Source organism: Triturus cristatus, chromosome 2_1, assembly GCF_964204655.1.
Source record: "Triturus cristatus chromosome 2_1, aTriCri1.1, whole genome shotgun sequence".
In the NCBI taxonomy this organism is placed as follows: domain Eukaryota; kingdom Metazoa; phylum Chordata; class Amphibia; order Caudata; family Salamandridae; genus Triturus; species Triturus cristatus.
Genome location: NC_140581.1, coordinates 15,244,224 through 15,268,459, shown reverse-complemented (window position 1 = coordinate 15,268,459; position 24,236 = coordinate 15,244,224). Strand labels below are relative to the sequence as shown.

Below are 24,236 nucleotides of genomic sequence, written 5' to 3'. Positions count from 1 at the left end.
TGAGTTCTCCTCCCTCTCCATCCCTCTCTATGCCCCCCTCCTCCTGCCCTGAGGTCTTCTCTCTCTCCATCCCTCTCTCTGCCCCCCTCCTCCTGCCATGAGCTCTCCTCTCTCTCCATCCCTCTCTCTGCCCCCTCCTCCTGCCCTGAGGTCTCCTCTCTCTCCATCCCTCTCTCTGCCCCCCTCCTCCTGCCCTGAGGTCGCCTCTCTCTCCATCCCTCTCTCTGCCCCCTCCTGCCCTGAGGTCTCCTCTCTCTCCATCCCTCTCTCTGCCCCCCTCCTCCTGCCCTGAGCCCTCCTCTCTCTCCATCACTCTCTCTGCCCCCTCCTCATGCCCTGAGCTCTCCTCTCCCTCCATCCCTCTCTCTGCCCCCCTCCTCCTGCCCTGAGCTCTCCTCTCCCTCCATCCCTCTCTCTGCCCCCCTCCTCCTGCCCTGAGGTCTCCTCTCTCTCCATCCCTCTCTCTGTCACCTCCTCCTGCCCTGAGGTCTCCTCTCTCTCCATCCCTCTCTCTGCCCCCTCCTACTGCCCACTCCGGTACCCGGGTGAACCCCCCCCCCCCCCCCCCGCTCGCCTTCCTTCCCCTAGAAGGAGCTGCGGCGGAGAGGGAGGCCCCTGCCCGGGCAGGACACACCCCGCTTTATAGGGGCAGGAGGCGCGGGAGAGGGGGTCAGAGCCTGCCGCGTCCCGAGCCTGCCCGAAGCCCTGCCTGCTCCCTGCGGCCCCCAGCTCTCCGTGGGCCCCTCCAGCCTGCCACTGTGCCCCGTCCCTACAGACCTCCAGGGGCCCCAGACTCACCGAAACCCTCGACCACTCCAGATCCCAAGGCCCCCAGCTCTCCAAAGACTCACCAGACCCCCGGGGCCCCAGACCTCTAAAGACCCCCAGAGCCCAGGCTTATTCCTCCAGACCTCTTCTCTGCTCCTCTCGCCCTCGGGCCCCCAGGACCCCCACCATGGACGCCATCAAGAAGAAGATGCAGATGTTGAAGCTGGACAAGGAGAACGCCATCGACCGGGCCGAGCAGGCAGAAGGGGACAAGAAGCAGGCAGAGGACCGCTGCAAGCAGGTAACGCACCTGAGGAGCCCCTGGGGGCCACTGCAGGAGGGGAGGGGGTAAGACCACTGCAAGCAGGTAACTCATCTGTGGGGTCCCTGGGAACACTGCAGGAGGGGAGGGGGTAAGACCGCTTCAAGCAGGTAGCGCACCTGTGGGGCCCCTGGGGGCCACTGCAGGAGGGGAGGGGGTAAGACCACTGCAAGCAGGTAACTCATCTGTGGGGTCCCTGGGAACACTGCAGGAGGGGAGGGGGTAAGACCGCTTCAAGCAGGTAGCGCACCTGTGGGGCCCCTGGGGGCCACTGCAGGAGGGGAGGGGGTAAGACCGCTGCAAGCAGGTACCTCATCTGTGGGGCCCATGGGGTCACTGCCGGAGATGACGGGGTAAGACCGCTTCAAGCAGGTAACGCACCTCTGGGGCCCTTGGGGGCCACTGCCGGTAGGGAGGGGGTAAGACCGAAGCAAGCAGGTAACGCACCTCTGGGGCCTTGGGGGCCACTGCCGGTGGGGAGGGGGTAAGACCGCTTCAAGCAGGTCACTCATCTGTGGGCTCCTGGGGGGCAGTGCTGGAGGATATGGGGGGGGGGGGTAAGACTGCTGCAAGCAGGTAACTCATGCTTGTGACCGCCGGGGGGGGGGGGGGGTGGAGGGGACGTGCAAGAATGACCAGACAAGAAGCAGACAGAGTATCACTGTAGGCAACTCTCTCCTTGGGGGCCCTGGTCGGGCCCCCGGGCCCCCGGGACCCCTGGAACTGTTTTGAGGCTCCCGTGCTAGAGTGCTCCCCTCTAGCATCACAACCCTCAGGCATGGTCACTGGAATTATGCGGCAGGGAAGGACCGAACTATGCGGCAGCGTTGACCCTATCATGCCACAAGCAGAGAGAAATGATGCACCATAATAGGGCACATTTTGTGAAAATATTATGGTAATATTATGTCATTTGTATTCATGGTAAACAGTGTGGGCACAGATGACACCTCGTTAGTAGCAGTTTAACAACCAAACAGAGCCATACACACTTGGAGGATGGCCACTCAACTCTCACAAGGGCCTCCCGCCGAGCAGGGGCAGAGAACACACCCTTTTAGGAACTTTTCATCCTTTGAGCTAGAAACACTTTTTGTTCAAATGTGCAAATCGACCGGCAGGCGGGGAATTATGTGGCAAATCCATGACTATACACACTGCGCCGGCTGAAGAATCCCATAAATCCAGTGTCCCGCCCATAGGATCCCCCAATCAGTATGGGCCGGAGGGGCTTAAACGAACGCCCCTCACACCTCAGATTTGGAAGACTGTTCCTGAGCAGGAGTGAAGTCCCTCACACCTCAGAACTGGAGTGAAGTCCCTCACACCTCAGAACTGGAGTGAAGTCCCTCACACCCCAGACCTTGAGTGTAATCCCTCACATCCCAGACCTAGAGTGATGTTCCTCACACCTCAGAGTATGAGTGAAGTCCCTCACACCTCAGAGTATGAGGGAAGTCCCTCACACCCCAGACCTGGAGTGAAGTCCCTCACACCTCAGAGTATTAGTGAAGTCCCTCACACCCCAGACCTGGAGTGAAGTCCCCCACACCTCAGAGTATGAGTGAAGTCCCTCACACCCCAGACCTGGAGTGAAGTTCCTCACACCCCAGAACTGGAGTGAAGTCCCTCACACCTCAGAACTGGAGTGAAGTCCCTCACACCTCAGAGTATGAGTGAAGTCCCTCACACCCCAGGCCTGGAGTGAAGTCCCTCACACCTCAGAACTGGAGTGAAGTCCTTCACACCCCAGACCTGGAGTGAAGTCCCTCACACTTCAGAGTATGAGTGAAGTCCCTCACACCCCAGACCTGGAGTGAAGTCCCTCACACCCCAGAACTGGAGTGAAGTCCCTCACACCTCAGAACTGGAGTGAAGTCCTTCACACCCCAGACCTAGAGTGATGTTCCTCACACCTCAGAGTATGAGTGAAGTCCCTCACACCTCAGAGTATGAGGGAAGTCCCTCACACCCCAGACCTGGAGTGAAGTCCCTCACACCTCAGAGTATGAGTGAAGTCCCTCACACCCCAGACCTGGAGTGAAGTCCCTCACACTTCAGAGTATAAGGGAAGTCCCTCACACCCCAGACCTGGAGTGAAGTCCCTCACACCTCAGAGTATGAGTGAACTCCCTCACACCCTAGACCTGGAGTGAAGTCCTTCACACCCCAGACCTGAAATGAAGTCCCTCACACCTCAGAGTATGAGTGAAGTCCCTCACACCTCAGAACTGGAGTGAAGTCCCTCACACCTCAGATTATGAGTGAAGTCCCTCACACCCCAGACCTGGATTGAAGTCCCTCACACCCCAGAACTGGAGTGAAGTCCCTCACACCTCAGAACTGGAGTGAAGTCCTTCACACCCCAGACCTGGAGTGAAGTCCCTCACAACTCAGAGTATGAGTGAAATCCCTCACACCCCAGACCTGGAGTGAAGTCCCTCACACCCCAGACCTGGAGTGAAGTCCCTCACACCCCAGAACTGGAGTGAAGTCCCTCACACCTCAGAACTGGAGTGAAGTCCTTCACACCACAGACCTAGAGTGATGTTCCTCACACCTCAGAGTATGAGTGAAGTCCCTCACACCCCAGACCTGGAGTGAAGTCCCTCACACCTCAGAGTATGAGTGAAGTCCCTCACACCCCACACCTGGAGTGAAGTCCCTCACTCCCCAGACCTTGAGTGAAGTCCCTCACACCCCAGAGCAGGAGAGAAGTCCCTCACACCCCAGACCTGGAGTGAAGTCCCTCACACCCTAGAGTTGGAGTGAAGTCCCTCACACCTCAGAGTGTGAGTGAAATCCCTCACACCCCAGACCTGGAGAGAAGTCCCTCACACCCTAGAGTTGGAGTGAAGTCCCTCACACCCCAGAGCTGGAGTGAAGTCCCTCACACCCTAGAGCTGGAGTGAAGTCCCTCACACCTTAGAGCTGGAGTGATGTCTCTCACACTTGAGAGCTGTGGTGCAGTTGTCACTCGCACCGTAGATCACCACCACTTATGATGAGAGAGGGACCCTCCACGAGGCCAGGAGACCTAACCAGACCTTCACTGGAGACCACCACTTACAATGGGACAGAGCCCCTCCACTGGGCCCCAAGACCTCACCAGATATTCACTGGGAGACCACCAGACCCCCCAGAAGACTACCACTAATAATGGGCGAGGGCCACTCCACGGGGTCCGGAGACCTCCCCAGACCTTCAGTGAGAGACTGCAACAGCCTTCCACAAGACACCACGTGCACGGGGTGGGAGCCTGTGGACAAGCGACCTCCTCAGATACTCAATGAGAGAGTAACACACCCTGCCAGGAGACCACCGCTTACCATGCTAGTGTACACTTACACGTGACCAAGAGACCCTGCAGCACCCTTCAGAGAGACCACTGCAGCACCCTTCAGGGAGACCACTGCTTGCCATGGGAGAGACACCAACACATGAGTAGGAGAATGAGAGATTACAATGCCCTTCAGGAAGACCCCCATGTACCTGGGGAGAAGACCCCTAAAATGACCAAGAGACCTCACTAGGGGGCCTATTCACAGAACTAATCTGAGACAAAATCCTAAACTTACCACTTTTGATATTCACAGAGGGCATTTAGTAGTAGTAAAGTTAGGATTTTGTCTTAAATTAGGATTTTGTTTTAAATTAGGATTTTGTCTTAAAACCAAAACTTAAGACAGACTTAAGTTTAACTTAAGTTTAATTTAAGACAAAATCCTAACTTAAGACAAAATCCTAACTTTACTACTACTAAATGCCTTCTGTGAATACCAAAAGTATTAAGTTTAGGATTTTGTCTCAGATTAGTTCTGTGAATCGGCCCCTAGGTACTTAGTGAGAGACGGAAACACCTTTCAAGGACATCGCCCCTCACCGTGGGAGAGGACTGAAACATCAGACCAGGAGACCAAGACGTACCATGGGAGAAGAACTTTACACGAGACCAACGCACAAGAGCACTTTGCTTCATTACGAGACGGTTTTGGGCCACCCCGCTAGAGACACCCTTCCCTGGTCTGTGAATAGGTCCACAGTTCCACTGTCTAGGAGACCTCCACGGGCCTCTGTGCAAACTGCTGCATTGGCGCAGACTGTCACAAAACCTCTTACTCGAGGAGAAAGAGAGAGAGAGACAGAGAGAGAATGATATAGAGAGAGAGAGACCCACACATGAAGGACACACCACCCTTACTGGGAGACGACAACCAACAATCACGTGAGGGATCCTAAACCATACTGTGAGACATCGAAAGAAAGCCACACAAGGGACACCACACCCTACCTGTCATCATCTATAAGAACCTCACAAGGGAAACCACACCATACTGGAACACAACCTACAACAATCTCATGAGGGACACCATACCCTTCCTTGAGGCCACCCATGGCAATCATACGTAGGGCAGCAAACCCCTACGGGAGATTACCCACACCAATCACACGATGGACACCAGACCTTACAGGAAGACCACCTACATAAATCACACAAGGGACACCAAACCCTACTGAAAGACCACCCATATCAATCACATGATGGACACCAGACCCTACTTGAAGACCACCCATACCAATCACACGAGGGACACCAGACGCTACTGGAAGACCACCCACACCAATCACACGAGGGACACCAGACCCTAACAGGACACCACTCATTCCAAGAGCACGAGGGACACCAGACTGTACCAGATGATCACCCACATCAATCAAACAACAGATGCCAGACCCTACCAGAAGACCACGCACACCAATCACATGAGTGACAACAGACCCTAACGGAAGATTACCCACACCAATCACATGAGGGACTCCAAACCTTACTGGAAGACCACCTACATAAATCACACAATGGACACCAGACCCCAACGAAGCCCACCCATGTCAATCACATGATGGACACCAGACCCAGCTAGAAAACCACCAACACCAGTCATGTAAAGGACACCAGACCCCACCAGAAGACAACCCTTACCAATCACGGGAGGGACACCAGACCCTGCCGGAAGACCTCCCACATCAATCCCATGAGGGAGACCAGACCCTACGGGAAGACCACCCTCACCAATAACACGAGGGACACCAGACCCTACTGGAAGAACACCCACACCAATCACACGTGGGATACCAGACCCTATCGAAAGACCACCTACATAAATCACACAATGGACACCAGACCCCAACGAAGGCCACCCTTACCAATCACATGGTGGATACCAGACTCTACTGGAAGACCATCCATACCAATCACATGAGTGACACCAGACTCTACTGGAAGACCACCAACACCAATCACATGATGGACACCAGACCCTACTGGAAGACCACCCATACCAATCACACGAGGGACACCAGACCCGACTGGAAGAGCACCCACACCAATCACACAGCACACAGCAGACTCTACCAGTCACTATCTTTAAGAACCTCACAAGGAAAACCACACCCTACTGGAACACCACCTACAACAATCACACAAGGGACACCATACCCTACAGGAAGACCGCCCACACCAATCACATGATGGACACCAGACTCTACTGGAAGACGGCCCATACTAGTCACATGAGGGACATCAGACCCTACAGGAAGACCACCCTCACCAATCACACAACGGCACCAGACACTACAAGAAGACTTCCCATACCAATCACACAATGGACACCAGACCCCAACGAAGGCCACCCATACCAATCACATGATGGACACCAGACTCTACTGGAAGACCACCAACACTAATCACATGAGGGAAGACAGACCCTACTGGAAGACCACCAACACCAATCACATGAACGACAACAGACCCTACTGGAAGACCACCAACACTAATCACATGAGGGACAACAGACCCTACTGGAAGACCACCAACACCAATCACATGAGTGACACCAGACCCTACTGGAAGACCACCCACACCAATCACACAGCACACAGAAGACTCTACCAGTCACCATCTTTAAGAATCTGACAAGGGAAACCACACCCTACTAGAACACCACCTACAACATTCCCATGAGGGACACCATACCCTACAGGAAGACCACCCACACCAATCACATGATGGACACCAGACTCCACTGGAAGACCGCCCATAGCAGTCACATGAGGGACATCAGAACTCACAGGAAGACCACCCACACCAATCACACAACGACACCAGACACTACTGGAAGACTTCCCACACCAATCACACAATGGACACCAGACCCCAACGAAGGCCACCCATACCAATCACATGATGGACACCAGACTCTACTGGAAGACCGCCCATACCAGTCACATGAGGGACATCAGACCCTACAGGAAAACCACCCACAACAATCATACGACGGCTCCAGACACTGCAGGAAAACTTCCCATACCAATTACACAATAGACACCAGACCCCAACGAAGGCCACCCATACCAATCACACAAATGACAGCAGACTCTACTGGAAGACCACCAACACTAATCACATGAGGGACAACAGACCCTACTGGAAGACCACCAACACCAATCACATGAGGGACACCAGACCCTACTGGAAGACTTCCCACACCAATCACACAATGGACACCAGACCCCAACGAAGGCCACCCATACCAATCACATGAGTGACACCAGACTCTACTGGAAGACTTCCCACACCAATCACACAATGGACACCAGACCCCAACGAAGGCCACCCATACCAATCACACGAGGGACACCAGACCCTAACAGGACACCACTCATTCCAAGAGCACGAGGGACACCAGACTGTACCAGATGATCACCCACATCAATCAAACAACAGATGCCAGACCCTACCAGAAGACCACGCACACCAATCACATGAGTGACAACAGACCCTAACGGAAGATTACCCACACCAATCACATGAGGGACTCCAAACCTTACTGGAAGACCACCTACATAAATCACACAATGGACACCAGACCCCAACGAAGCCCACCCATGTCAATCACATGATGGACACCAGACCCAGCTAGAAAACCACCAACACCAGTCATGTAAAGGACACCAGACCCCACCAGAAGACAACCCTTACCAATCACGGGAGGGACACCAGACCCTGCCGGAAGACCTCCCACATCAATCCCATGAGGGAGACCAGACCCTACGGGAAGACCACCCTCACCAATAACACGAGGGACACCAGACCCTACTGGAAGAACACCCACACCAATCACACGTGGGATACCAGACCCTATCGAAAGACCACCTACATAAATCACACAATGGACACCAGACCCCAACGAAGGCCACCCTTACCAATCACATGGTGGATACCAGACTCTACTGGAAGACCATCCATACCAATCACATGAGTGACACCAGACTCTACTGGAAGACCACCAACACCAATCACATGATGGACACCAGACCCTACTGGAAGACCACCCATACCAATCACACGAGGGACACCAGACCCGACTGGAAGAGCACCCACACCAATCACACAGCACACAGCAGACTCTACCAGTCACTATCTTTAAGAACCTCACAAGGAAAACCACACCCTACTGGAACACCACCTACAACAATCACACAAGGGACACCATACCCTACAGGAAGACCGCCCACACCAATCACATGATGGACACCAGACTCTACTGGAAGACGGCCCATACTAGTCACATGAGGGACATCAGACCCTACAGGAAGACCACCCTCACCAATCACACAACGGCACCAGACACTACAAGAAGACTTCCCATACCAATCACACAATGGACACCAGACCCCAACGAAGGCCACCCATACCAATCACATGATGGACACCAGACTCTACTGGAAGACCACCAACACTAATCACATGAGGGAAGACAGACCCTACTGGAAGACCACCAACACCAATCACATGAACGACAACAGACCCTACTGGAAGACCACCAACACTAATCACATGAGGGACAACAGACCCTACTGGAAGACCACCAACACCAATCACATGAGTGACACCAGACCCTACTGGAAGACCACCCACACCAATCACACAGCACACAGAAGACTCTACCAGTCACCATCTTTAAGAATCTGACAAGGGAAACCACACCCTACTAGAACACCACCTACAACATTCCCATGAGGGACACCATACCCTACAGGAAGACCACCCACACCAATCACATGATGGACACCAGACTCCACTGGAAGACCGCCCATAGCAGTCACATGAGGGACATCAGAACTCACAGGAAGACCACCCACACCAATCACACAACGACACCAGACACTACTGGAAGACTTCCCACACCAATCACACAATGGACACCAGACCCCAACGAAGGCCACCCATACCAATCACATGATGGACACCAGACTCTACTGGAAGACCGCCCATACCAGTCACATGAGGGACATCAGACCCTACAGGAAAACCACCCACAACAATCATACGACGGCTCCAGACACTGCAGGAAAACTTCCCATACCAATTACACAATAGACACCAGACCCCAACGAAGGCCACCCATACCAATCACACAAATGACAGCAGACTCTACTGGAAGACCACCAACACTAATCACATGAGGGACAACAGACCCTACTGGAAGACCACCAACACCAATCACATGAGGGACACCAGACCCTACTGGAAGACTTCCCACACCAATCACACAATGGACACCAGACCCCAACGAAGGCCACCCATACCAATCACATGAGTGACACCAGACTCTACTGGAAGACTTCCCACACCAATCACACAATGGACACCAGACCCCAACGAAGGCCACCCATACCAATCACACGAGGGACACCAGACCCTAACAGGACACCACTCATTCCAAGAGCACAAGGGACACCAGACTGTACCAGATGATCACCCACATCAATCAAACAACAGATGCCAGACCCTACCAGAAGACCACGCACACCAATCACATGAGTGACAACAGACCCTAACGGAAGATTACCCACACCAATCACATGAGGGACTCCAAACCTTACTGGAAGACCACCTACATAAATCACACAATGGACACCAGACCCCAACGAAGCCCACCCATGTCAATCACATGATGGACACCAGACCCAGCTAGAAAACCACCAACACCAGTCATGTAAAGGACACCAGACCCCACCAGAAGACAACCCTTACCAATCACGGGAGGGACACCAGACCCTGCCGGAAGACCTCCCACATCAATCCCATGAGGGAGACCAGACCCTACGGGAAGACCACCCTCACCAATAACACGAGGGACACCAGACCCTACTGGAAGAACACCCACACCAATCACACGTGGGATACCAGACCCTATCGAAAGACCACCTACATAAATCACACAATGGACACCAGACCCCAACGAAGGCCACCCTTACCAATCACATGGTGGATACCAGACTCTACTGGAAGACCATCCATACCAATCACATGAGTGACACCAGACTCTACTGGAAGACCACCAACACCAATCACATGATGGACACCAGACCCTACTGGAAGACCACCCATACCAATCACACGAGGGACACCAGACCCGACTGGAAGAGCACCCACACCAATCACACAGCACACAGCAGACTCTACCAGTCACTATCTTTAAGAACCTCACAAGGAAAACCACACCCTACTGGAACACCACCTACAACAATCACACAAGGGACACCATACCCTACAGGAAGACCGCCCACACCAATCACATGATGGACACCAGACTCTACTGGAAGACGGCCCATACTAGTCACATGAGGGACATCAGACCCTACAGGAAGACCACCCTCACCAATCACACAACGGCACCAGACACTACAAGAAGACTTCCCATACCAATCACACAATGGACACCAGACCCCAACGAAGGCCACCCATACCAATCACATGATGGACACCAGACTCTACTGGAAGACCACCAACACTAATCACATGAGGGAAGACAGACCCTACTGGAAGACCACCAACACCAATCACATGAACGACAACAGACCCTACTGGAAGACCACCAACACTAATCACATGAGGGACAACAGACCCTACTGGAAGACCACCAACACCAATCACATGAGTGACACCAGACCCTACTGGAAGACCATCCACACCAATCACACAGCACACAGAAGACTCTACCAGTCACCATCTTTAAGAATCTGACAAGGGAAACCACACCCTACTAGAACACCACCTACAACATTCCCATGAGGGACACCATACCCTACAGGAAGACCACCCACACCAATCACATGATGGACACCAGACTCCACTGGAAGACCGCCCATAGCAGTCACATGAGGGACATCAGAACTCACAGGAAGACCACCCACACCAATCACACAACGACACCAGACACTACTGGAAGACTTCCCACACCAATCACACAATGGACACCAGACCCCAACGAAGGCCACCCATACCAATCACATGATGGACACCAGACTCTACTGGAAGACCGCCCATACCAGTCACATGAGGGACATCAGACCCTACAGGAAAACCACCCACAACAATCATACGACGGCTCCAGACACTGCAGGAAAACTTCCCATACCAATTACACAATAGACACCAGACCCCAACGAAGGCCACCCATACCAATCACACAAATGACAGCAGACTCTACTGGAAGACCACCAACACTAATCACATGAGGGACAACAGACCCTACTGGAAGACCACCAACACCAATCACATGAGGGACACCAGACCCTACTGGAAGACTTCCCACACCAATCACACAATGGACACCAGACCCCAACGAAGGCCACCCATACCAATCACATGAGTGACACCAGACTCTACTGGAAGACTTCCCACACCAATCACACAATGGACACCAGACCCCAACGAAGGCCACCCATACCAATCACACGAGGGACACCAGACCCTAACAGGACACCACTCATTCCAAGAGCACGAGGGACACCAGACTGTACCAGATGATCACCCACATCAATCAAACAACAGATGCCAGACCCTACCAGAAGACCACGCACACCAATCACATGAGTGACAACAGACCCTAACGGAAGATTACCCACACCAATCACATGAGGGACTCCAAACCTTACTGGAAGACCACCTACATAAATCACACAATGGACACCAGACCCCAACGAAGCCCACCCATGTCAATCACATGATGGACACCAGACCCAGCTAGAAAACCACCAACACCAGTCATGTAAAGGACACCAGACCCCACCAGAAGACAACCCTTACCAATCACGGGAGGGACACCAGACCCTGCCGGAAGATCTCCCACATCAATCCCATGAGGGAGACCAGACCCTACGGGAAGACCACCCTCACCAATAACACGAGGGACACCAGACCCTACTGGAAGAACACCCACACCAATCACACGTGGGATACCAGACCCTATCGAAAGACCACCTACATAAATCACACAATGGACACCAGACCCCAACGAAGGCCACCCTTACCAATCACATGGTGGATACCAGACTCTACTGGAAGACCATCCATACCAATCACATGAGTGACACCAGACTCTACTGGAAGACCACCAACACCAATCACATGATGGACACCAGACCCTACTGGAAGACCACCCATACCAATCACACGAGGGACACCAGACCCGACTGGAAGAGCACCCACACCAATCACACAGCACACAGCAGACTCTACCAGTCACTATCTTTAAGAACCTCACAAGGAAAACCACACCCTACTGGAACACCACCTACAACAATCACACAAGGGACACCATACCCTACAGGAAGACCGCCCACACCAATCACATGATGGACACCAGACTCTACTGGAAGATGGCCCATACTAGTCACATGAGGGACATCAGACCCTACAGGAAGACCACCCTCACCAATCACACAACGGCACCAGACACTACAAGAAGACTTCCCATACCAATCACACAATGGACACCAGACCCCAACGAAGGCCACCCATACCAATCACATGATGGACACCAGACTCTACTGGAAGACCACCAACACTAATCACATGAGGGAAGACAGACCCTACTGGAAGACCACCAACACCAATCACATGAACGACAACAGACCCTACTGGAAGACCACCAACACTAATCACATGAGGGACAACAGACCCTACTGGAAGACCACCAACACCAATCACATGAGTGACACCAGACCCTACTGGAAGACCACCCACACCAATCACACAGCACACAGAAGACTCTACCAGTCACCATCTTTAAGAATCTGACAAGGGAAACCACACCCTACTAGAACACCACCTACAACATTCCCATGAGGGACACCATACCCTACAGGAAGACCACCCACACCAATCACATGATGGACACCAGACTCCACTGGAAGACCGCCCATAGCAGTCACATGAGGGACATCAGAACTCACAGGAAGACCACCCACACCAATCACACAACGACACCAGACACTACTGGAAGACTTCCCACACCAATCACACAATGGACACCAGACCCCAACGAAGGCCACCCATACCAATCACATGATGGACACCAGACTCTACTGGAAGACCGCCCATACCAGTCACATGAGGGACATCAGACCCTACAGGAAAACCACCCACAACAATCATACGACGGCTCCAGACACTGCAGGAAAACTTCCCATACCAATTACACAATAGACACCAGACCCCAACGAAGGCCACCCATACCAATCACACAAATGACAGCAGACTCTACTGGAAGACCACCAACACTAATCACATGAGGGACAACAGACCCTACTGGAAGACCACCAACACCAATCACATGAGGGACACCAGACCCTACTGGAAGACTTCCCACACCAATCACACAATGGACACCAGACCCCAACGAAGGCCACCCATACCAATCACATGAGTGACACCAGACTCTACTGGAAGACTTCCCACACCAATCACACAATGGACACCAGACCCCAACGAAGGCCACCCATACCAATCACACGAGGGACACCAGACCCTAACAGGACACCACTCATTCCAAGAGCACGAGGGACACCAGACTGTACCAGATGATCACCCACATCAATCAAACAACAGATGCCAGACCCTACCAGAAGACCACGCACACCAATCACATGAGTGACAACAGACCCTAACGGAAGATTACCCACACCAATCACATGAGGGACTCCAAACCTTACTGGAAGACCACCTACATAAATCACACAATGGACACCAGACCCCAACGAAGCCCACCCATGTCAATCACATGATGGACACCAGACCCAGCTAGAAAACCACCAACACCAGTCATGTAAAGGACACCAGACCCCACCAGAAGACAACCCTTACCAATCACGGGAGGGACACCAGACCCTGCCGGAAGACCTCCCACATCAATCCCATGAGGGAGACCAGACCCTACGGGAAGACCACCCTCACCAATAACACGAGGGACACCAGACCCTACTGGAAGAACACCCACACCAATCACACGTGGGATACCAGACCCTATCGAAAGACCACCTACATAAATCACACAATGGACACCAGACCCCAACGAAGGCCACCCTTACCAATCACATGGTGGATACCAGACTCTACTGGAAGACCATCCATACCAATCACATGAGTGACACCAGACTCTACTGGAAGACCACCAACACCAATCACATGATGGACACCAGACCCTACTGGAAGACCACCCATACCAATCACACGAGGGACACCAGACCCGACTGGAAGAGCACCCACACCAATCACACAGCACACAGCAGACTCTACCAGTCACTATCTTTAAGAACCTCACAAGGAAAACCACACCCTACTGGAACACCACCTACAACAATCACACAAGGGACACCATACCCTACAGGAAGACCGCCCACACCAATCACATGATGGACACCAGACTCTACTGGAAGACGGCCCATACTAGTCACATGAGGGACATCAGACCCTACAGGAAGACCACCCTCACCAATCACACAACGGCACCAGACACTACAAGAAGACTTCCCATACCAATCACACAATGGACACCAGACCCCAACGAAGGCCACCCATACCAATCACATGATGGACACCAGACTCTACTGGAAGACCACCAACACTAATCACATGAGGGAAGACAGACCCTACTGGAAGACCACCAACACCAATCACATGAACGACAACAGACCCTACTGGAAGACCACCAACACTAATCACATGAGGGACAACAGACCCTACTGGAAGACCACCAACACCAATCACATGAGTGACACCAGACCCTACTGGAAGACCACCCACACCAATCACACAGCACACAGAAGACTCTACCAGTCACCATCTTTAAGAATCTGACAAGGGAAACCACACCCTACTAGAACACCACCTACAACATTCCCATGAGGGACACCATACCCTACAGGAAGACCACCCACACCAATCACATGATGGACACCAGACTCCACTGGAAGACCGCCCATAGCAGTCACATGAGGGACATCAGAACTCACAGGAAGACCACCCACACCAATCACACAACGACACCAGACACTACTGGAAGACTTCCCACACCAATCACACAATGGACACCAGACCCCAACGAAGGCCACCCATACCAATCACATGATGGACACCAGACTCTACTGGAAGACCGCCCATACCAGTCACATGAGGGACATCAGACCCTACAGGAAAACCACCCACAACAATCATACGACGGCTCCAGACACTGCAGGAAAACTTCCCATACCAATTACACAATAGACACAAGACCCCAACGAAGGCCACCCATACCAATCACACAAATGACAGCAGACTCTACTGGAAGACCACCAACACTAATCACATGAGGGACAACAGACCCTACTGGAAGACCACCAACACCAATCACATGAGGGACACCAGACCCTACTGGAAGACTTCCCACACCAATCACACAATGGACACCAGACCCCAACGAAGGCCACCCATACCAATCACATGAGTGACACCAGACTCTACTGGAAGACTTCCCACACCAATCACACAATGGACACCAGACTCCAACGAAGGCCACCCATACCAATCACATGATGGACACCAGACTCTACTGGAAGACTGCCCATACCAATCACATGAGGGACAACAGACCCTACTGGAAGACCACCAACATCAATCACACAACAGCACCAGACACTACAGGAAGACTTCCCATACCAATCACACAATGGACACCAGACCCCAACGAAGGCCACCCATACCAATCACAATATGGACACCAGACTCTACTGGAAGACCGCCCATACCAATCACACAACAGCACCAGACACTACAGGAAGACTTCCCATACCAATCACACAATGGACACCAGACCCCAACGAAGGCCACCCATACCAATCACAATATGGACACCAGACTCTACTGGAAGACCGCCCACACCAATCACACAACAGCACCAGACACTACAGGAAGACTTCCCATACCAATCACACAATGGACACCAGACCCCAACGAAGGCCACCCATACCAATCACACAAATGACAGCAGACCCTATCGGGAGACCATCCATACCATTCATTTGAGGGACTCAAGATCCATCTGGAAGACCACCCATACCAATAACATGACAACCACCAGACCCTACAGAAACAACCCCATAGAAATCCCTCAAGATACATTAGACCCTCACTCCACCCCACCGACCAGATATCCCTTTTCTGCAGGAAGTCAAACAGCTTCTGGTTAGGGGGGTTCTTGTAGATTAGCAGATATAGAATATGAATCCTTTCTGCTACCCCGCCCCCACACTGTGACGATTCACTGAAGTTCCACGGGGAGGGATTCAGGTGTCCAGGAGTTTACCGTCTAGTGCCTGGGTGGGGTAGACAAGGGTTCCAAACCCTCCACGGTTTCTTCAGTGCATGTATGCACCTTGCATTAGAAACATGTGCCCCACCACTGCTGAGAGATAAGACGTGTTCCCTTTAGTGTGTGTCCACTGTTCTTTGGCGGGTAATGCACCAGTCCTGCCGGGCCCGCCAGTGGCTTGTCACTTCGCAGACCACCCGCTCTTGGACATGCCACCCTCGACACGTCCCACGAGGGAAATCACACGCACAACACCAACTTCATCGTAGGGACGCGTCTTACTCACCCTTTACTTCCAGTCAATGGAAGAGGTGGCTGTGGGCCTCATGCCCACCCGACCCACCAATGGGCCCACACAACTTACAACAGGTGGGCGAGATGACCACTGCATCGGATACCTGGCCAAAGGATCCCCACGCTCTACAGCCGGCTCAGAGAGAGGACACCACACCTGACCGTGGGCCCCACATGCCCTAGAGCAGACTCGGTGGAGGCCATCACACCTGACCATGGGACTTTCACCCATCTAAAGTAGCAAGACCACCACGCCATTCCTAATGAAGCGCCCAGTCATCAAGGGCCCACCCACCTGACCTAATCAGGGCCCTTCACAGCTTACAGCAGACTCAGGGGAGGGTCACTGTCACTCTCGGATTGGCAAGGCAGGCAATTCGGCTCTGCCCGATGGGCCTCTGGCTGAGGCCAGTTGGTGGGCTGATTTTTTTGGTCTTCTAAGCACTCCACCTGGTGCACAGCATGAAAGGCTATTAACAAACGTGACCCCATACATGTGAAGTCAGGCCAGTGGGCTGATGTCAGAGGCAGAATGACAGTGGACTGCTCTGCACCCCTCTCACTGCATGAGGTGCGCCTGCCCTACGGTCCCCTCCAGGTGTGCCTGCCCTACGGTCCCCTCCAGGTGTGCCAGCCCTACGGTCCCCTCCAGGTGCGCCAGCCCTACGGTCCCCTCCAGGTGTGCCAGCCCTACGGTCCCCTCTAGGTGCGCCAGTCCTACGGTCCCCTCCAGGTGCGCCAGCCCTACGGTCCCCTCCAGGTGTGCCAGCCCTACGGTCCCCTCCAGGTGTGCCAGCCCTACGGTCCCCTCCAGGTGCGCCAGCCCTACGGTCCCCTCCAGGTGTGCCAGCCCTACGGTCCCCTCCAGGTGTGCCAGCCCTACGGACCCCTCCAAGTGTGCCAGCCCTACGGTCCCCTCCAGGTGTGCCAGCCCTACGGTCCCCTCCAGGTGAGCAAGCCCTACGGTCCCCTCCAGGTGTGCCAGCCCTACGGACCCCTCCAGGTGTGCCAGCCCTACGGTCCCCTCCAGGTGTGCCAGCCCTACGGTCCCCTCCAGGTGTGCCAGCCCTTAGGGAGCTGCTGATGGGAAGCCCTCTGCACGTGCTTTGCAGGGGACTGCAGCGGGGAGGAGGGCTGGGGCATCGGGTGGTGGGGGGTAGTGAGGGCCAGCGAGGGAGCCCCTCAGTTTATGTGTGTCCTCCTCCACTCCATGCCAGCAGCGGAGATGAATCACTTTCTCCTCGACTCTTTTGCCTGCCACAGTGACGTCAACAGGGACAGGTTGTGGAGTATTTGACTTTGAAACTGGAAAACCAAGTTCAAGTCCCAGCATCAGTTTGACATCCTGTGATCCTGGGCAAATCACTTCATCTACAGACTTAATTTACAGGTCTTAGACTATAACCACGACTGCCTTTTTCTAATGGGCGCGTGGCTCAAAGCATGGTGTAATTCTGACATCGTTCGTGCTCATTGACAGGATCGACAGAGCCACCGGGGTGGGATTGCGATTATCTATCGCGGCGCTCTGAAAACTCTACATTTGAACTCGCAGACCTTAAAGGAGCGGAGGGCATTGGTTTCTGCCTGCAATTCGAGGACTCCTTTTCCTTCGCTGGAGCCCTGTTGTACCGCCCTCCGGCCCTCATCTGGGTTTATTATGAGTATGTTAACCCTTAGATTCTCCAATTGTACTGTACTGGGGGACTTTAATCTCCATTTAGATGTGCAAAATGACCCAGGAGTAACTCATTTCTTAGAAATTGTAGAAACGCGGAAATCCACCCCAACCCATAATGCAGGACACACCCTTGACGGCATCTGTTCAAATCTAACTACCCTTAAAATCAATGTCCCAGTTAGCTGGGACATTGTCCGACCATAATAATACACCTTTTGGAATTAGGCGCCGGCACACAATCTATGCGCAGGTGGAAGGGTGCGGCAGCCTCCCCAGGTCTCAGGATGGAGGCTTCAGCCTGCAGGCCCGGGCCGTCTGGAAAGCCATCCTCTGATTATCAACATTGTAATCGATGGATATCGACACTCGGGGGAAGCTTTGCTCCTCCGACCCCATTGAAAAATCCTTCCATTTTTGACTGCTCCGCCCCCGCAATACTCAAAAACGGAGACAAGTACAAAGCCACTGCAGGGGCTTGGAGCGCAGACGCGGAACAGGAAGAAGTGACGGCGTTTAAAGGGCCCTTAAAACCCACCACCAACAGATCAAAGTGCAAAAGAAATCTCACTTCACCAATTTACTCAAACTGCCCGACTCGGGCCCAAAGACGATCCTTAAGATGGTTGATTCTTTCACTGACCCTACAACCCCCAGCAAGAGATCCCTCCCTCACAGCCTCTTTGCGATCGCAGTGCCGACTTTTTCGAACAGAAAGTCCAGTCCCTAGAAAAAGAGTTCATAGCGCCTCTCACCCTGCCCTTGAGGCGCCCTCTAACTTTGGAGAGGATGGGTCGACCCTCCGAGGTCTTCAATCTCGCCAGGCGCTTGCTGTATGTAACTCGGCTCTCCTTCTGAGCCATGCCCCCCTCAGATGATGCTGCTGCTAGAGGCACCTTTAGCCCAGCTGTTCACAATATATGAGCGCCTCCCTTACACCTGCAGAGGTACCAGAAAAAACCACTCGCGAACCCTCGCCCCCTCACTAATCTTCGTCCTGTCTCCCTGCGTCCATCCCTTAGTAAAATCACTGAACAATGAGTCAACGCCCAACTCCTGTCCCCTGTTGAAGAGTCCAAGAGTCTACATGCCCCGCAGTCTGGTTTCAGGCCTCAGCACTCCTCGGAAGCAGCGCCTCTGTGCCCTGTAGAAGCCCTAACATCTGCCTTAGACCAGGGAACGCAGGCTGTGCGGATCCTATTAGATCTATCTGCCGCTTTGACACGTCTCACATCTTACTCGGCCGTCTGAAGTCACCACATTTATAGTCTTGCCTTGCCTAAAATCCTTTCTACAAAATCGTGGACAAGTTGTTACTCTCAGCCAGTATCAATCAACAGAACCCCCCTGCTCTCGGGGTTCCACCCCCTGCTCTTGGGGTTCCACCCCCTGCTCTCTGGGTTCCAGCCCCTGCTCTCCGGGTTCCACCCCCTGCTCTCCGGGTTCCACCCCCTGCTCTCCGGGTTCCACCCCCTGCTCTCTGGGTTCCACCCCCTGCTCCCCGGGTTCCAACCCCTGCTCCCCGGGTTCCAACCCCTGCTCTCGGGGTTCCACCCCCTGCTCTCGGGGTTCCACCCCCTGCTCTCTGGGTTCCACCCCTTGCTCTCCGGGTTCCACCCCCTGCTCTCTGGGTTCCACCCCCTGCTCTCTGGGTTCCAGCCCCTGCTCTCCGGGTTCCACCCCCTGCTCTCCGGGTTCCACCCCCTGCTCTCCGGGTTCCACCCCCTGCTCTCTGGGTTCCACCCCCTGCTCCCCGGGTTCCAACCCCTGCTCCCCGGGTTCCAACCCCTGCTCTCTGGGTTCCACCCCCTGTTCTCTGAGTTCCACCCCCTGCTCTTGGGGTTCCACCTCTTGCTCTCCGGGTTCCACCCCCTGCTGTCCGGGTTCCACCCTCTGCTCTCCGAGTTCCACCCCCTGCTGTCCGGGTTCCACCCCCTGCTCTCCGGGTTCCACCCCCTGCTCTCCGGATTCCACACCCTGCTCTCCGGGTTCCACCCCCTGCTCTTGGGGATCCAACCCCTGCTCTCTGGGTTCCACCCCCTGCTCTCCGGGTTTCACCCCCTGCTCTCGGGGTTCCACCCCCTGCTATCCAGGTTCCACCCCCTGCTCTCCGAGTTCCACCCCATGCTCTCGGGGTTCCACCCCATGCTCTCGGGGTTCCACCCCATGCTCTTGGGGTTCCACCCCCTGCTCTCGGGGTTCCACCCCCTGCTGTCCGGGTTCCACCCCCTGCTCTCCGGGTTCCACCCCCTACTCTCGGGGTTCCACCCCCTGCTCTCGGGGTTCCAACCCCTGCTCCCCGGGTTCCAACCCCTGCTCTCTGGGTTCCAACCCCTGCTCTCTGGGTTCCACCCCCTGTTCTCTGAGTTCCACCCCCTGTTCTCCGGGTTCCAACCCCTGCTCTCTGGGTTCCACCCCCTGTTCTCTGAGTTCCACCCCTGCTCTTGGGGTTCCACCTCTTGCTCTCCGGGTTCCATCCCCTGCTCTCTGAGTTCCACCCCCTGCTCTCCGGGTTCCACCCCCTGCTCTCTGGGTTCCACCCCCTGCTCTCGGGGTTCCATCCCCTGTTCTCTGAGTTCCACCCCCTGCTCTTGGGGTTCCACCTCTTGCTCTCCGGGTTCCACCCCCTGCTCTCGGGGTTCCACACCCTGCTCTCCGGGTTCCACCCCCTGCTCTCGGGGATCCAACCCCTGCTCTCTGGGTTCCACCCCCTGCTCTCCGGGTTCCATCCCCTGCTCTCTGAGTTCCACCCCCTGCTCCCCGGGTTCCAACCCCTGCTCTCTGGGTTCCACCCCCTGTTCTCTGGGTTCCACCCCCTGCTCTCTGGGTTCCAAAGCCTGCTCCCTGGGTTCCAACCCCTGCTCTCTGGGTTCCACCCCCTGTTCTCTGGGTTCCACCCCCTGCTCTCTGGGTTCCAGCCCCTGCTCTCCGGGTTCCAGCCCCTGCTCTCCGGGTTCCACCCCCTGCTCTCTGGGTTCCACCCCCTGCTTTCTGGGTTCCACCCCCTGCTCTCGGGGTCCCACCCCCTGCTCCCTGGCTTCCACCCCCTGCTCCCCGGGTTCCAACCCCTGCTCTCCGGGTACCACCCCCTGCTCTCCGGGTTCCATCCCCTGTTCTCGGGGTCCCACCCCCTGCTCTCTGGGTTCCACCCCATGCTCTTGGGGTTCCACCCCCTGCTCTCCGGGTCCCACCCCCTGCTCCCTGGCTTCCACCCCCTGCTCCCCGGGTTCCAACCCCTGCTCTCCGGGTTCCACCCCCTGCTCTCTGGGTTCCACCCCCTGCTCTCTGGGTCCCACCCCCTGCTCTCTGGGTTCCACCCCATGCTCTTGGGGTTCCACCCCCTGCTCTCCGGGTTCCACCCCCTGCTCTCCGGGTTCCACCCCCTGGTCTCCGGGTTCCACACCCTGCTCTCTGGGTTCCAGCCCCTGCTCTCTGGGTTCCACCCCCTGCTCTCGGGGTTCCACCCCCTGCTCTCGGGGTTCCACCCCCTGCTCTCTGGGTTCCACCCCTTGCTCTCCGGGTTCCACCCCCTGCTCTCTGGGTTCCACCCCCTGCTCTCTGGGTTCCAGCCCCTGCTCTCCGGGTTCCACCCCATGCTCTCTGGCTTCCACCCCCTGCTCTCTGGGTTCCACCCCTTGCTCTCCGGGTTCCACCCCCTGCTCTCTGGGTTCCACCCCCTGCTCTCTGGGTTCCAGCCCCTGCTCTCCGGGTTCCACCCCCTGCTCTCCGGACTCCACCCCCTGCTCTTGGGGTTCCATCCCCTGCTCTCTGGGTTCCACCCCCTGCTCTCGGGGTTCCACCCCCTGCTCTCTGGGTTCCACCCCCTGCTCTCGGTGTTCCATCCCCTGCTCTCTGAGTTCCACCCCTGCTCTCTGGGTTCCACCCCCTGCTCTCGGGGTTCCACCCCCTGCTCTCGGGGTTCCACCCCCTGCTCTCCGGGTTCCACCCCCTGGTCTCAGGGTTCCACACCCTGCTCTCTGGGTTCCAGCCCCTGCTCTCTGGGTTCCACCCCCTGCTCTCTGGCTTCCACCCCCTGCTCTCTGGGTTCCACCCCTTGCTCTCCGGGTTCCACCCCCTGCTCTCTGGGTTCCACCCCCTGCTCTCTGGGTTCCAGCCCCTGCTCTCCGGGTTCCACCCCCTGCTCTCCGGACTCCACCCCCTGCTCTTGGGGTTCCATCCCCTGCTCTCTGGGTTCCACCCCCTGCTCTCGGGCTTCCACCCCCTGCTCTCTGGGTTCCACCACCTGCTCTCGGTGTTCCATCCCCTGCTCTCTGAGTTCCACCCCTGCTCTCTGGGTTCCACCCCCTGCTCTCGGGGTTCCACCCCCTGCTCTCGGGGTTTCACAGGGCTCCATTCTCAGCCCGGTGCTCTTCAACGCCTCTGTGGCCCCTCACTAGCCTGGTCTCCTCTTTAAACATTGAGACAATCTCCTACGCAGACGATGCACAGCTACTCCTGGTGTTCGATGTACAATCCACAAATGCGGAAGAAAATCTACAACACGTTCTCGCAGCGTCTGTCGATGGATGAAAGCAAAGCAGCTCAAATGTAACTCAGAAAAAACGGAAAGCATGCCATTAGGGAAATCTAATACTTTCTCCCCGAACCTTTGGTGGCCCATAGACACCCCCCCCCCCCGGCCCCCCAACACAGTGAAGGTAGCGAAGAACCTGGGGGTGAAATGGCTCATCACTCTCCTTCCGCCAGCAATCCCTCGCGGTGGCAGGGACGTGTTTCCTAGTGATAGGGCCCCTCGGTAAGGTTTTCGACCCCCCCCCCCTCCCGCCCCCCCCCCCTGCTTGGCTAGAAAGGCTGTCGCTGTGGCCCTGATCCTCCCGACTCGATTATTGTAACAGCCTCGATGCAGGACCAACAAGCCACTTTAAAACAAACCACAGAGGGCCCAACTCGCAGCCGCACGGCTAGTCTTAAAATGGCCCAGGCTCCCCTCAGCCTCCGCTGCCCTTAAAGCGCCCCACCGGCTGCCCCTCCGCACAAGAGGCCTCTCAAAGATCCTAGTATTGAGCTACGGAGCCTTCACCTCTGCAGGTCCCCACTGTCTCAAAGCCAGGTATGACTCCGCGCTCCCCCAGATCCTCATCTGCGAATCTCCTGAAGCCCCCCGGTTTTAGGTCTACCACAAAGGGTGGGACATCTTTTGGGGTGCTCGGGACCAGCGCTTGGACCATGCTCCCGAACCATCGAATATATTCAGTCAGACTCCATTTTCAGGAAAGCCCCCAAGCCTGGCTCTTTACCGCCTCTCTCATGCTCTTTGTAGATCACTCGTCTGATCCCCTCAGTGAGGGTTGTGTGTGCTCACTCGTCTGATCCCCTCGGTGAGGGTTGTGTGTGTTCATCAGGGCTCCGCTCACTCGTCTGATCCCCTCGGTGAGGGTTGTGTGTGTTCACCAGGGCTCCGCTCACTCGTCTGATCCCCTCGGTGAGGGTTTTGTGTGTTCATCAGGGCTCCGCT

At 55.1% G+C, this 24,236-nt stretch overlaps 1 protein-coding gene across 5 annotated transcripts in view; it reads left to right on the top strand.

Moving 5' to 3' along the window:
* The first annotated feature begins 425 nt into the window (after nucleotides 1–425).
* LOC146863620 (tropomyosin beta chain) overlaps nucleotides 426–24,236 on the top strand; it is a 236,049-nt gene continuing 212,238 nt past the window's right edge. Inside the window, exon 1 of one of the 5 annotated variants that reach the window (XM_085627665.1) lies at nucleotides 426–1,069. In XM_085627665.1, the coding sequence (XP_085483791.1) occupies nucleotides 956–1,069 (114 nt within the window). In that variant the 5' untranslated portion in view covers nucleotides 426–955. Of the gene's footprint in view, nucleotides 1,070–1,378; nucleotides 1,398–24,236 lie in introns of those variants that run through there. The other 4 variants (XM_085627668.1, XM_085627667.1, XM_085627666.1 and 1 more) reach the window with 4 other exon arrangements.